This window comes from Anas platyrhynchos, chromosome 2 (assembly GCF_047663525.1).
Source record: "Anas platyrhynchos isolate ZD024472 breed Pekin duck chromosome 2, IASCAAS_PekinDuck_T2T, whole genome shotgun sequence".
Lineage (NCBI taxonomy): Eukaryota > Metazoa > Chordata > Aves > Anseriformes > Anatidae > Anas > Anas platyrhynchos.
Genome location: NC_092588.1, coordinates 152,643,098 through 152,659,523, shown reverse-complemented (window position 1 = coordinate 152,659,523; position 16,426 = coordinate 152,643,098). Strand labels below are relative to the sequence as shown.

The following is a 16,426-nucleotide window of genomic DNA, read 5'->3' as shown; positions in this document are numbered from 1 at the left end:
TTGCTTTCAGTCCTGACACAGTTTATGCCATGAAGTTTGGTAAAGATCTACAAAATAAGGTTTTCATGAAAAAGGTGGCTGAGAAGAAGAGCACAACAAATAATGTTCTCAGTGAGAGAAAGATACAAACCAGATGGTTTATAAACCAGGTGAGGGTAGGTAAGCTGGTCAATCAGCATTACCATCTTGGTTATTATCCACACTCCTGAAGACCAAGTGCTACCTCTCTTAGCTCTGCGGACATGACTTTAGTAATGGTCAGTAAAAGAGCAGGGATTATCGTGGTGGGAAGATGCAGCGCATATAAAAAGATGAATCTATGGAAAAACTTCCCCCTATGAAATCCTGTTCTATAATCTTCTGTAAAGAACAAGTAGTATTCAGAGGAAGTGGAATAATCAAACTAAGACATCTTACACCACTGAATGTAGTACACAAGATGACAAGCTGAAAATGTCATGTGTCAGTTTACAGAGAAAACAAAGGATTTGTTTTTCCTCTCTCTCAGAACAAGTAGAAGCCTATACACTGAAGAAATTTAACATAATATGCAGCTTTCTCTACAAAGTTACAAACATTTCCTACAGAAAACGCATTACATTTGAATGATAAATTGGGAATCGGAATAGAAATATTTATGGTCTAAATGAATCAACAAACAGAAAGAGAGGTTTTAAAAATGTATTTACTCAGAAAGTATACCAGTAGTTTTACCTGCAAGTAGACAGGAAAGGTTTCTTCAAGTTTATTCTTCTTTTTCCTGTAACGCTTTTTTATTTTCTCAGTACTTTCAGAAGCTGGGGTAGACTCCTCAACTGGAGTGTCTGGCAACTGTTCTGTCCAACCTGAAAGAGTAACATTCGGGCACAAATAAATAAAATGCTCTGAGTCTTGCTCAAAAGGTACAGGGCTAGCATGCCTAACACATCTTACTACCTATTTGTGTGCATGAGTTTATTATTCTGAATATCACTGTAGATACACTCTGAAGGTGGCTTTTTATCAGCTGTGAACCTGGTCACCTGGGTCCAGGAAGGCAGAAATGCCATCTGCGATACTAGCCACATCATGATCTTGCCGTACTTCATTAGCTTTAGATAGACCTTTAACTTTTCTATCTAGCCTACCTAGGAATTTGGTCATTTGAGAGAAATTATAGCTGGCATTCAACCAGATATTTGCAAGAGAAATCTACTGAAGTGCTGTCTCTGGAATCAACACTGCTGAGCTACACATTAATCACCCTTCAATTTATAAACTAATTTTTCTCAAAGTGAAGGCACAAACCATTTTTTAAAATCTGAAAAATGACTTGTACAAATAATGAACAGGCCAGAAAAAGAGATCTATAAAGAAGCCCTTCAAGAAAAATTACACATTTATTCAGCTATCATGCACGAAGCTGCATGGCATTTTTTCCTAACAAGCACAAAAGCACAGTGTGCTAATCAATCATTTAATACTTTATTTTGACAGACCAGTGAAAACAGTAGAGGTAAGAGCTAAACTTTTTAAGTCCTTCACTTCTCCCTTGCCAAAGCTAATTACATTAAGTTAATGGCCTTGGGAAGTTATTTAAGAAACTACATTACGTAGTAAAATTTGCCATGCTTTGTACTACAGTCATCTCTTGTACCACATTCAGAGGGCACCAAGTAAGCTGAGGCTCACCGACCCCGTGACCTCTGTGCTGTTCGAGAGTGAGCTTTTGCAGAAAAAGGGAGCGGGACATGACAAGAATAGCAAACAACTTTGTAAGGCTGATGAGCACTGGCAGCTGAGGAGCAGGCTCTCAGCAAGCTAAGATGATTTACAACATACAAAGATATTCTGAGTTATTTTTTTCTTAACAACCAATTGTGCCTGAGCAAGTAGAGTAACTCAGCTGTTTAACTGAAGAATACTTAAAAATACTGCTTTTAACAATATGCATTGAACTGGTACATAGAATGGGTAATTAACTTTTCTTTAATTTATAGGAGAAGATCCCTACATAGAAATTGAAAAACATTAAAGCGAAGTTTTTCAATACTATCTGAAACAATCTGGTATACCACACTGCAACAATATTTACAAAGCAGAAAAACACAGCTATAACATTAACATATTGAAGAGAAAGCAAGCACTTTTTCTGAACTGGGGACCCAGATACAATACTGGGTTGCAATGCTAACAGAAACATTTGTTGACTTCACAAAGCAGTTCTGCAAACACGGGCAAGGACATTATCAGTAATACAAGTTGGTAACTTGTGTTATTTTTTATTGCATTAACCATGAACAACAAAAAAACACACTAAGTTTCTGTCCTTACCTTCATCTCTGCCAGGCAACTGCTCAGAAACAGATCCAGAAGAATCTTTCCTGGAGAGAGATCTTTTAGTCTTCCCCTGCCCTGTACGACTTCTTTGACGTACCATAAATCCACCAATACCTAACAAGAAAGAAAAATTCAGTACATCAATTAAAACTGTGTTTCACAGCAAGAATGAGAGCCAAGATTGTCCTGCAGGTAAATGAGACAACTGTATCTGCAGAGGTCTAAGAAGAAATCTGATATACTTGATGAATTTTCATTTCTTAATTTTGATGCCTCAGTGGGTATGTATGTAATTATCAAAATGGATCAGAATTTTAGGACCTCAATACATCCACAAGAAGATTAAATCACCAAACCTGGCAACTTTCAGATGCTGTTTTTTTCCTCCCTTGGCAAGCTGATGAATTGCTAAAATTAATCAATCTACTAAATGAAACCTATTAAAGAACATTAAAGGGTCATAAGAAACTACAAATTGCTCTGGAGAGCCCACCACTCCAAACGACGGTACTAAAGATGGATGTATCACAAAATAAAAAGATAATTAACCAACATTATACAGCCTGAAACTCCAGAATCCTTCACCAAAGATTGACTGCAGTGTTCCTGGTCCCTTACAGTTGGTGTATAGGTATGTAAATGCATCAGACTCAGGTTTGTTTCATTTTTCAGGGAAATTGTTGGCTGCAGAAAACTAACAGATGGCTGCACAACTCATGATCCAAAATCACTCTGAGCAAATGAAGCTCTCTCCTCTTGAGGACCCGTCAGTGGAAATAAATGGCTTATTGAAGTGTATTACTTGTAGAGAAACAGGAAATCTCTGTTAAGTGCTGGGGGTTTGTACCACGTTCTCATCGTGGAAGGCAAAAGACCCATGGGTATGACCTGCTGAGCGCTGGGTTGGGGCTCTTCCTCAGCGTTTTGGGAAATGACATGGGGAGGGAAAATGGTGGTAGAGATTTGTTTAGCTACTGATAGAGAAGCAAGAGAAATTGGACCATGTTGTAGCTCCCGCTTCCTTTCTCTGTTCTCCTCCCCTGCTATCTTCATAATCAGAGGATATGGCCCATTACAACGAGAAGGATGGGCGTGACTGGCAAAAACAGTATTTGTGACAGCAAAGACTACAATCGGCTTATTATCCACAGCAGTGGGAGGCTGCGTAAGGAAAAACAAAACCAACATGTAACACAGACACTGAGGCATACTGAGGGGTGTGATGTAGGGGCTCTTTGAAAAGCCAGACTAAACTCTGCTTCATCTAAGCAGAGTTTATTATCTGGGGTTCAGTATGAGCCCTAATAAAGCAGAGCCACTTCCTCCTGAGTCACTCGGGTATCTAGCTGCTTCTGCCTGGAGGCAGCTCAAGTGTTTCTGCATCCAGGACACCCAGTTATTCTGCAGACAGGATAATAAAGAATCGACACCACTGATAAAGTAAAATAAAATAATTCATCCCGTAACTGCATTCATTAAAATTCATCTGCAAATGTTTAGTAAATTACTGCTATCAACTAGCTCAGAAATTAAGTAAAATACTGGCAGAAAGTTCTCTGAAGTTCAGATATTGCCAGATGTATGTAAATACATGCACACACACACAAACTGTACTCCCATCAGGTATATAGCATACATTTTCCTATTAAGCTAGAAATCATTAAGAAGGTATAGATTTGAACTACAAACTGGTAATTGGCAATGCTTTACTGCAAGCGTATGGCTGTGCAGCAACCTTTGGAAAAGTATGTTGGTAAGAGAACTAAAAAAATATTTTAACCATAACAGGAAACAATGCTAAAATCAACAGATAGCTTAGAACAATTCATAATTCTATTCTTTTTCTATATATTTTTAGTAATACAGAAAAAAGCCTTAAAACAAGTGACACAATAATGTAACGTATTCATCCTACCAGGTCTGTATGGTTTTCGCTTTCTTTTCTTAATCCCATCAGCTCCCTCTGCCACTTTGGTATCATCATCTGCAGCCTCCCGTTCTGGGCTGGAATCCGATTTTCCATCACAGTCCATAAGATCACCCTCTGCAGACAAAAATGCAGTGGTAAGTTCAACTGGAAAAGAGAAGGCAGACATTTTTTCAAGATGTCTACAGCTGAATGATTTCTTCGAAATGGATTGAAAATAACAGATTTTTCAGGCAGGTGATAGAAAGGTACACCCCTCAGACACTTTTGAGAAACCCACCCTAACTGTACCCAACGATCCCGTATATACGTTGATTTCCTGTGAGGTTATGGCTACACAAAACCAGAGTATAAACACTATCGTTGCTATATGTGGATCCTGACATTGTTTTCCCCATAGAAAATCCTTTCAGAATCCTGTGCAGCATGTCCTAAGTCCCTGAGCAATTTCTAACAATACATAGAGGAATATGAATACCATCTACCATGCAAGATATGCTCTGTTTACCTTCCCCTAAATTCTGCTTGGGAAGAGTTTGTTTTTGTTGAGAAGACAGACTGAAAAAATGCAGCCTACACTTGGAAGGTAATATGTAATGACTCTTAGTTTGGAGGGTTCTTGACTTGAAGCTGTGTGACTGACTGAAAGCAGATTTGTTTATTCAGAGGAGTTTGATTTATATAGCAGAAAATTCAGCCCAAGGAATTAGTCAGCCTTGAAGATGAAGACCACAATTCTGAGTTTATATTCTGTGGGAACATGGGGTAGAAACCAGATGTAAAGTACAATGGCATTAAGAAGTCTTCGGTGTTGAAGAGAGACCGAGTTAATTCTGTTCCTGATAGCCCCAAAGAGTCAATACAATAATGACCTTACATCTTCATTTTACTGTAAAGCTTTTGAAACATCTAGACTAAACATACTCTAGTCCCTGGAAAGAGACCAGAATTCAGATTCTCTCTCTGCCTTGTACTTTTGTTAGGAGGAGAAATACTGTTTATGAAACATGCCCTGTAGCCTGTTTGGTTCTACCGCAGACAGAACTGAACTTTCAAAGCACTTCAGCTGCAGTTCAACTACAACAACTCTGGCTCTTTTCAGGGCTTGGTCACTGACCTGACTTTTCACAAAATGGTTTGGGTTGGAAGGGACCTTATAGATTATCTCATTCCAAACCCTGCCATGGGCAGGGCCCCCTCCCAGCAGCCCAGGCTGCCCCCAGCCCCATCCAGCCTGGCCTTGGGCACTGCCAGGGATGGGGCAGTCACAGCTCCTCTGCGCAGCCTGGGCCAGGCCTCACCACCCTCATAGGAAAGAGTTTCTTCCATGTATCTAATCTAACCCTACCCTCTTTTAGTTTAAAGCCATTCCCCTTTGTCCCATCACTACACTCTGTTTCAAAGTCTCCCTTCCCTAGCTTCCTTATAAACCTCCTGAAAGGCTGCTGCAAGGTCTTTCTGGGGACATCTCCTTCCTCCAGGGTGAACAACCCCAACTCCCTCAGCCTGTCTTTGTAGAAAAGCTGCTCCAGCCTCTGATCATCTTTGTGGCCCTCCTTTGGAGTTGCTCCACCAGGTCCCTGTCCTTCTTATTTTGGGGGCCCCAGACCTGGATGCAGCACTCCAAGTGGGGTCTCACAAGATATGATGAAGAGGGAGAATGCCCTCCCTCAGCCTGCTGGCCACATTTGTTTTGATGCAGCCAAAGATATGATTGCCTTTCTGAGCTGCAAGTGCACTCTGTCAGCTCACGTCCCATTTTTCATCCACCAGTACCAAGCCCTTCTCCACAGGGCCGTTCTCCATCCATCCATCCACCTCCCAGTCTGTGCTCATGTCTGGGATTGCCCTGACCTAGGTGCAGCACCTTGCACTTGGCCTTGTTGAACTTCACGTGGTTCACGTGGGCCCACTTCTCCAGCCTGCCCAGACCCCCCTGGCTGTCATCCCTTCCTTCTATCACATCAACTGCACCACTCCCCTTGGTGCCATCCACATCATTCGTGTTTACCGGGCATTACTACACCATGTTGCACCGATCAAAGCAGTGCCATGGCCATATTCAGCCTGATGCCCCCACAAAAACTTCAGCCGTCCAAAGAACTGGCACCAATCCACCCTACAGAGCACACGTAGTTCTGCCTGGAGCTTCCAGGAAACCCAGACCATTTACCACGTGTGTGCTGTGCAGTTAGAGGCACACATGTGAGCGTGCTCTAACTCTTGATGCATAAGACAAACATCTGTGGAACATGCAAATGTGTTTTTCTTTGGTATGTTCCAGAAATAAATAAATGAATAAATAAAAGATGATCAGAACTAAATTAGAGTCTGTGGCAGCTTTGGTTCTCCCATTCATACTCTCATACTACGTTTATGTATCTTGCTTTAAAATTGAAGAGGGATACCTATAAAAGCCACTAAGTAGATAACGAAGTTAGACTACATTATATAGAATACATGCACACAACTGTAAAAGTAAAGATGATTAACCACTGAAAAAGAGCAGGGGAAGTGGTTAATGCTCTATCTTGATGCCTTCGAACCAAAACTGAAAGCATTTCTGCTTTCAACAACCCACTCGGTGGACTATATGAAGGCATAAGATGAAATTTAAGAGTCAGCGTAATGCTGGAGTAGTCTACCAAACCCTGCAAATTCCAAAGAAAATAAAAGAAAACAAACTACTTAACTGTTTTAAAGGTTATAAACAAATACAGGGAACCTATTATAAAAAAATACACTTCTAGTCAACAGCAGAGGGTTAAGAACACGCTAATCAAACAACAGCAACAATTCTTATATCAACAAGTTAACATGGAAACTGTGCTGATGGGTAAACTACCCAGTTATCTCAAGTACACTCTCTGTATCTAAAAAAAGCTTCTCCTGACATTTAATCTGATTAACAACAAGGCAATGTTGCATCAACAGAGCGCACTTTAGATTGTGGTGAGGTGGGGTGCCCGTGTTCCACTTGTAACAGACACCTGCATGACTAATGTAATGACTTTCACACCTGCCGTTTCACTAAGCCTCTCCTCAGGCCACGGATTAACACCTCTCCTACCAACATTTTTATCAAGATGTACAGCCAGGCCATGGCAAAGAGGGCAGGAGGGCGGTGCTGCACCACGCCAGTGCCTGAGAGTGGGGATTTTAGGTATAAAGAAGCTGGCTGCTCCTACCTATGTGCTTCTTTTCGCTGCCTTATCTTTCACCTTCAGTCTCTTGTGGTCTGGCTGTTGTGCTCACTGAGCTCACTGAGCCCTCAGATGGGACTGAGGACTGCTGGCCCCTAGGACACACGCATCATTGCTCCATGTCCAGACACATGGTGGAAGGAGCTCTCTCAGGAGCTTCTACAATTTACTGAAATCTCATCGCTCTACAGTGTGAGGTGGTTGGTAGGCACATGTTAGCCCAGACCCCTTCATCACTCGCCAACCTCAGATGCTGTACTAACACTCCTCTTTCCTCTACACTGAATTCTGGATTCCCTATCCTGGACACACCATTTGGCAGGGCTCTGCACACAGTGTGATTGACTTGAACTACAGCAACACCCCAGAATTCACTTCCAAACCTAAATTCTGTCTTTAGGTCTACTTCAGAAACAAGGACAGACAAAAAGTTCAGTTCATCTGTGCACATACAAGGAAATATTTTTCCCCTCAGACTCTCAGCTCAGCCCACCTCATTTCTTTCAGAGAAAATGGAATACTCTAAGCGAACTTTTTTTATTCCTCTTCCTCCTTGATTTCAAATACAAGCTCTACAGTAATCTAGACACCGCTTTGCTGAGCCAACATTACCACTTTTAAATGGTGCTTGCACTGTTGATTCCTCAAAATACACTTGCACCCACTGGGTGCAGAGCATTTCCCCAAATAATCTAAGGGATAGATAAAAAGGCAATTCGTATTTCCAGTGTTGTGAGCCTTAGCAAAGTGCTTCACATGGTATGGATGACACAAACAGAACGATGACAAAAAAATCCCTGAAATGGGCAACAATGAGCCATGACTCTATTGTCCAAGCAGTTCCCACAGTGCACTCTGTACAGGACACACAAATGTCAGTATACCAAATGTTCCTCTCGATGTACGCAATGTAAACACGGAGTGTAACGCTCAAGATACAAGACATGCCAAAAGTAGGTCGCTACCTCTACTGTCATCCATCTCGCCATCTCTTGAGTGTTCTGACTGGGCATCCGGGGGTGTCTGAAGCACAGCCACACTGTTCTGATTTATAATCTTCAGTTTAAGCTTTGGTTTCGTCCGTTTTCTTCTAGGTACTGTGACAGTGAGGCTCTGTAACTGAGACATGCCGGATTCTGTCAAGCAGACTCCATCCTGCGTGTATGTCTTCGGTGGGTCTATAAAAGTTAAATGAATCATAACAGCAATATAAAACTCTTTAATTTTCAAGGCTTAGATCTTCAGGAATAGCACTTTTAAGAGTTAATAATTCACACGTATGGAACTGATTCATGAGCGAGGAAATCAGTATAAATAAAACAGAGATCTGATATTGTCTTACACATTACAGTTAGAGCTTTATGATTTAGAGCCTGATGTCAAATCCAGTAACAATCCATTACGTTGCTACAAAACAACTTACATTCAAAACTTGTTAGACAGATCTATTTGATTATGGAAACTGGTGCCTTGCAGGGTATTTCTGTATCCCTAACACTCGAAAAACCCATGCAAGACTTAGCTTGGGTCCCTGTTGCTCATTAGCCAAAGCCCTCAGTGTTGCAGTTTCATGTTATTACTCAGCTTTAGCCTCCCAGAACTCTTGGTCCATCAGGCGAGTTATTAGCCCTGGTTTATAGGCAGACAAAAACCAAGTTGTATCGAGTGAGCTGCTCAATATCAATTCATAAACCATGGGTAGGACCCAAGCCTTCCAAGACCTGCAAGACTGCTACGCCCTCCAGCTGTTACATGCCAACTGAGTCTATGGATCAACTCTTCCCCCCAGTTCTTAATTGACAATGCAGAAAGGCACTGCCTGATGACTGTCTCCGTCATCTGCAGTGCCACCTGCAAGTGGAAGCTGGGGAACTTTCAGGGAATTGGCAAATAGCAAAGAGGCTGCAATGCTGCTTCTGCTCTTTGAGGCCAATTAAATAATGACTGGATAACACGGTTTCTGAAAACATATGAACATCGTAACATTTGTTCTCTTTAACCAAAAATATTTTCTGATGTAACATGTCACATCCCAAAACACAGCTGGTTCTGAATGTAGCTCTTCAGAGACGATTGTTCTCTTGTACTGAATTAGAAGAGTGTTCATTTAAAAAATTTCATCTATTTTTTTCGTACTGAAGATTGGAGGGCAAAATCTTCTCTCAGAACAACTGTGCAGTATAAAGCAGAACAAAATTCCAATGTGACGGAAGCTATCCTAACATGCAGGAAGATCTTAGAGACTATCATTACAACAAATGACCTGGGCGTAGGCTTGTCAAGATTGTCAATTCCTTGCACAAAATACACAAATTCAGAGAAGTTGTGTCCTCCTACAGTTTGAGCCTGTAAACATTTGTGTATGTGTTTGACTCAGCCACATGGTTATTTATCACTGCTAATATTAAGGCAAGCAACTAAGTCTGCAGAATCAAAGCATATTTTAAGCTTATTATTATTATTATTATTATTATAGTGCAGGTATGGCAGGCAAAAAAGAAGAGAAAGAAAAAAAATGAAAAGCATGCTGTGATAACGGAAGGATGGTTAATGTTGTGTGTTATAAAAACAAAAAGGAAGTTTTGCCTCATGTAAAAGTATACCCTTAAAATATGCTAAATGATCAACGATTAAGCATTTACATTCTTTACCTAGTTCTTTTGATTTTGAAATAATCTGAGCTCCAACTGATGAATCACAACAGTCCAAAGAAGGCACTGAAAAATATAAGGAGAATAATTTCAACTTTTAAAAATGGTGACTTGATTTAAACTGAAACTACCAAGTAATTTTCCTTCAAACGGTTCTGTTAAACTCCCTAATTAATATCGTTGGCAACACCTACTAGCACCTTTGAAATAAAGTGCTTTTCCGCGTCACAGAGATGTGACTACAAAACAAGCCTGGTATCAGCTGAAGTTCTCCAATTCCCTAGAGCCAAGAATGGCACTGGAAATGCTCTGAACTTGATGGTAAATGATCTCCTTCTACTGCTCCACAGGCATGCACCGGATCTACTGGATTTTAAGGAAACCTCTCCACTAGTCATCATGTCCAGGCTTTGCTAAGCTAAGTGTAAGTAACAGGAGGACTCTGAACCAGGGACTGTCTCAGGAGTGGATCTCCCGCCAGCTTCATACACAAGGTTCCAGCTGTGCCTGTGCTGTCAGAGGTCTGATATAACAGAAATGAGACAGAAAGGAAGGCCAATAGCAAATCTGAGAACAGCTCAGACGTAACTTGTTGATGTTAGAAAGGGTAATCCTTATTCCAGGTAAGGATATTGACAAATGGAACAGCAGAAACTCCGTTTGAAAATTGCCTTGTGTGCTTCAGGGAAGCACCGCAGTAGTTTGAGTGAACAAATGATGATCAAAATGTCTTCCAGTGCTAGCACGCTACTGCTGCAGGTAGAAATGTTCTTCTGCCTTAATCACAGTAATCCTGTTTCACTAACCTGTGGTATGTAGACTGATTGTTTATATTAGTAGTGACTTTGTAGAGATTATATAGACAGAAGGTACAAGAAAAATTAGCTGTTTAGTCGGTGTCTCACAAACGCTGAGAACTAAAACCAAAAAAACTGTTAGTTTGGCATGGTTAGCATTACCACACAGTCAAGGCTCATTCTTTTTTTTTTTTTTTTTTTCCTAGAAATCTTAGCCAGGCTCAGTCTGAGACTCTGACAAACATCCGGTGTTTTTAATTTGCATCTACTACACAAGCCCAGACCACTGAGGCACAGCACGTGTGGAAGGCTCTTGTTTCTCAGCCCAACTGCATGTGCTCCAACCTCACCCACAGAGAAAGGCTTGGAAAAGACCAAGAGCTTCCACATAACACTTATGCTGTGCTAAATGCAAAATAAGGGTGTAGTAGCTAGAAGATCTGAAATCTAGAGAAAGCTTTCTAAGCATACATAAAAAATAAGGAAAGTGAAAGTCTTGTCTTTAGAAATTACAGTCCTCTGAAAGTTTTTAAGGTCTAACTGAACTATATGACATAACCTAGAGAAAACAAACATTCTGTGTGATCAGCACGTGTAAGGAGCCGATCAGCTCTACTGAAAAACTGATACACACACACGGATGGAGAAAACAAGGAAGAAAAAAAATGAAAATGAAATTTTGAAGGAGACACTGGGCTGGAGGGAAACAAAAAAATATGGGACGAGCTGCAGGATGGAAGATGCTCAAAGGCCCTGAACTGAAACAACAGAACAACAGCAGACTTGAAGAAATACTCCACGGGGAATGAGACCTCATCTGATTCCTTCGTTGATTATAATTTACAAGGTATCTAAGTCAGAGCTAACAACTACTGGGCTGGAATCTAAGGTAAACAGAAAATTCAGAGAGCTGTGAATGGGGATTTGATGCCCTTACTCTAAGGTCATACAACAAGGAGTCCACATCAGACTGAGAACACTTTTAGCTTTGGAGACTGAACAGACTTGAAACAGGCAAACAAATAAGCTGATAGCAGCAAACGCAAGGCCTTCAGAGACCAACTCACAGAAGTTGCACAACGTTTGAAGATGGTATTGAACTGATTTCCAGAAAAGGAGCTAATTAGAGTGCGGGTTAAAGATTAAATCAATAAAACAGATAACGGAGAAACGGAATTCCAAGCCGGAGAAAACTATAAAGGGGAAAAATAATCGGTAAAAAACAGAACAGAGAAGGGACGGGGCTCTCTGAGGCACTTAGCTAAGTTCAACCAAAATGATACGCTTATTTTCAAAAGGATTTAAACATGCCGAATGATGTGCAGTGTTTTGTGGCTTCAGTTAAAAAAAAGTGTAGCACGGAATACAGTATGATGAGAAAGATCACAGTTTCAAAAAGAAAGGTGGCTGCGATTCAGAAAGCTGTAATAGAAATTAACAGCTCTAGGAAGAAATGGAATTGGCTAAGGGACAGTGCAAAATGTTTGATAGAAAGACAATACCGCAGTACTATCAGCTGCCTGCTTGCCTGTAAGCGTGCATAACTGCAGGGATTTTTTTTTGCAAATACTGGCACTTACAGGAATGTAACAGCTGAAATAATAAACATGACAATTAAAAACTCAAAAGTTAAAATTTTAGCTTCTAATTACTTTGTGTATCTGTGAAGTACACACAGTAAGTTTTAGAATGAAGATGATCTTAATTCAGTTTCACGAAGACTGTGCAACAGAGGATCCCAGCCCTAAGATGTGGATCATCGACAGTACTCAGCATCTCCAAATTAGTAAGTGACACGAAGCCCTCACTGCTGCTGCGGGCAGGCTTATCTGAGCCACAGGAAGAATACTCACACACCAGCAGCTACCAAAAACTACCACCAGACCGGCTGTAACTAGCTGTTACATTTACATGTGTTTGCAGCTCCTGTCTCTTCAGCTGTTCCCACTGAAGAAAAGCAGACAGAGCTGCTCCCTTTCCCTCCTGCAGAGAAAAACAAACAAACAAAAGCCAGCACCGAGGAGGAAGCTGGAATTTGTGGATGGAGAGAGTGGGGGATTAAGCAAGGAAAGGATGCAAGTTACAGTTTGGGCATACATAGACAAGCTAAGTGATGATGCACAAAGGCAAATGGCAGAAGGCAGAAATTATGGGGAGATGGTTGAGATTTGCTTGTCTGGAGAATCTATGGCTGTGGGTGAGATGCACATCTCTCTCCTGAATGTGCAAGAGTTACAGCACAGAGGCAAAAGTTGCTGCTACCTACAGCAGTTGCCAGTACTCAGTCACGACAACATTCAAACTAAATTAGAAAACCTTTTCTACAACAGAAAACCAATTCTACTACATGCTGGAGGACATATTTACCTCCAAGGGTACTGGAGGTGCTGGCCCAAGTGCTTGCCAAGCCACTTTCAGTAATTTACCAGCAGTCCTGGCTGAGCAGGGAGATCCCAGCTGAGTGCAAGTTAGAGAACATGACTCCAGCTTACAGGAAGGGCCGGAAGGAAAATCCAGGGAACTGCAGGCTTGTCATCACCAGGAAAGGTTATGGAGCCCTGGTGAATGGAGTTCAGTCTTGAGCCTGATCACGATTCAACAAAGGTAAGTTTTGGGTGCTGCACTTGGGTCATAAACAACCTGATGCAGCAGTATGGGCTTGGGCAAGAGTGCATGGAAAGGTGCCCAGCAGAAAAGGACCTGGGGGTGTTGGTCAACAGCTGGCTGAACATGAGCCAGCATGTACCCAGGTGGCCAAGAAGGCCAACAGCATCCTGGCCTGCACCAGAAATAGTGGGCCAGCAGGACTGGGGAAGGGATTGTCCCATTGTATGCAGCACTGGCAAGACTGCACCTGAACTGAATTCAGTTTTGGGCACTACAAAAGGAGATCAAGTTGCTTGAGCATGTGAAGGGATCAGAAAACAAGACATATAAGAACAGCTGAGGGAACTGGGGTTGTTTAGTCTGGAGAAAAGGAGGCTGAGGGGAGACCTCATCACTCTCTGCAACTACCTGAGTGGAAGCTGCAGCAAGGAAGGTGTTGGTCTCTTTTCTCAGGTTACGATGATAAGACATGAAGAAACAGTCTCAAGTTGTGCCAGGGTAGGTTTAGATTGGACATTAGGAAGAATTTCATCTTGGAGAAGGTCGTCAAGCATTGGAATGGGCCACCAAGGGATGTGGTGGAGTCCCCATCCCTGGAAGTATTGAAGAGATGTGTGGACACAGCACTCAGACACGTGGTCTAGTGATGGAACTCAGCAGGTCGGGTTGATGACTGGACCTGATGATCTTGAAGGCCTTTTCTAACCTAGATGATTCTATGATCCTATCCTGTAACTTAAGACCACATTAAAAGCAACCTGAAGAAACAATGATTAGAGATGAGTATTTCACAGCAGTCTAGAAATGGAGGTTTATGGCATACTGCTCTGAAACAAGTTTTACCACGTGCTGGCTATGGATACTAATGTAAGTTAAAGACGAAAAATAAATAAATTGTGTTTTATTTCTGTTTCACAAAGAAGATGATTTTAAGATTATCAGATATGCAGCTGATGTTCTTAAGATTAGACAGGGAAGAGCTCTTCAAGTTCCTGTTTTCTGAAGAGAGAAAAATGGAAACTCTTTCTCAATGCTTATATTTTAGAAGGTATTTACTTTCTACCAATAGGACACCTACTTCATCCATAATGTACTGGCAAATTATGAGGTTGAGGGGCCCTTGCTTATTCTGCAGATAAAGTAGTTAAACTTGTAATGATGTTTGCAACACATCAACATCCTCTGTGGTACTTCAGATGGAAAGAGAAGGAGCCATTCCAATAAGAAAACCACTCTATAGTATACAAAGTATTTATACTATATTATACTACATACTACGTATATTTATACTATTTATACTAATATTTGTTTCTCTAAGGTCAACAAATGCTTACTGCTCTCACCTAGAAACAAAAAAATTAGAATTTTCAAAAGAGTTGTAGACAAATTAACAAAACACTGGAACATTTCATATAAAAGAACATGCAAGTATTTCCACGAACATGCACCAAATGACATTCAGACATGCAGTTGTGCAAATGTACACATGTTAAAGACTTCATATAAATGCTGAGTCAAAACCAAAAAGAATAATCAGAGAAATGTGTCTCATAAAAGTGGGAAAAAAACCTGCAAAGAAGGGTGGGCAACTTTCTTACAGATGTTGCGGGACTGGCTCCTATTCTCAGAAGACAAACTTATACAACACAACTCCACACTGGTGTGCAAAAAAGACTAACTCGGGGGCCAGTTTATGACTGGAGGTGAAACATCTCTTACACCACTTTCTAAAGTTATTCCATCTCATATACTGGGGCCTTTACTGTCTTCTAAAAGGCAGCTCTGCCAGCTCATAAGAGATAGGAAGGGGCAGTATTTCTTACCTGGACCTTTGTGTTTTAAGTGCCCAAAGCTTATTACCAAAATAAACAAAAACCTGTGTTGTATCTACAAGTTGCCTGTTTTTCCCACTTACAACCCCTTTTTTGCTTTGAATTTGCAAAAGCAGATTACAAAGATGAAGTGACTTGTAGAAATACACAAGCATTAAGTCATTCTCACTTGTAAGAGTGACAGAAGTGGGATACTTAGAAGTGTTCCACTATCATGTGTATATAGTTGATCAATTTATACAAGCAAGTACACAAACTTCCAAGGCTACATGAGTAAGTTACAATTACTGTGTCACAGTGTTATGAGGACATGAGGCATAAAGGCACATCAGATGCTCCATTGAACTTTTTTTGGCAGACCTCTCAAACACAAGCCTCATAGTATAGCCAACTCTTGATAAGAAAGCCAATCTTCCCGAAATCCTCCTGGTGTGTATTTTTTGAAACATTTGCTTAGTCCTTGTTCCTTCCTCCTCCACATTCTCACACTCTGATGATACCCCAATAATGGGTTAATGTGAACATTTTAACATACTATTATTCTAAAAAAAATATATGTAGAGGTGTCAGTGCTCTGTTAAAGCAGCAGACTGAAGCAGAAACTCCTCTGAGCTGACATGCAGAGAAAACAGACCCAGGATACTATTCTTGCAGCAAGACCATAAATCATCTAATAGGCCAATCTAATTGCTGACAGGCCACTCACTATAAAATTAACCACTACCATCCCACAGAACCAGATGGTGTAGCTGTGCTCAAAGAGAAAAACTGCAGTAAACCTCAGCTTCTGAAGTACCAATGCTGTGGAATTGCATACTACTGACTAAAAAAGAAGTTGGTATATTCACTGACAACATGTGCAGAGAAGAACAAAATTCATTAGGAAGAATATGCATTTTAACTAACACACACACAAAAAAAAAAGGAGACTCCCAAGCATGAACATATGGAGATTTTTTTCGAAGACCAGAGCTAGGGAAGGAACTGGTCTTAAATACTGGGAGAGCTTACGGAGTGGTGTTAACAAAACATGGGAAAGGAGGGGAAAGATGCTTGTAGGGACTGTGGTTGTGTTGTTACCACTGCTACA

At 41.0% G+C, this 16,426-nt stretch overlaps 1 protein-coding gene across 14 annotated transcripts in view; it reads right to left on the bottom strand.

Moving 5' to 3' along the window:
• KMT2C (lysine methyltransferase 2C) overlaps positions 1–16,426 on the bottom strand; it is a 195,964-nt gene that overhangs the window by 49,288 nt on the left and 130,250 nt on the right. For 12 of the 14 annotated variants that reach the window (XM_072033849.1, XM_072033848.1, XM_072033844.1 and 9 more), the window contains 5 exons: positions 10,101–10,166; positions 8,415–8,627; positions 4,235–4,363; positions 2,314–2,433; positions 715–845 (listed from right to left, as the gene is read on the bottom strand). In XM_072033849.1, coding sequence (XP_071889950.1) covers positions 715–845; positions 2,314–2,433; positions 4,235–4,363; positions 8,415–8,627; positions 10,101–10,166 — 659 coding nt within the window. The remainder of the gene's footprint in view (positions 1–714; positions 846–2,313; positions 2,434–4,234; positions 4,364–8,414; positions 8,628–10,100; positions 10,167–16,426) is intronic. The other 2 variants (XM_072033851.1, XM_072033857.1) reach the window with 1 other exon arrangement.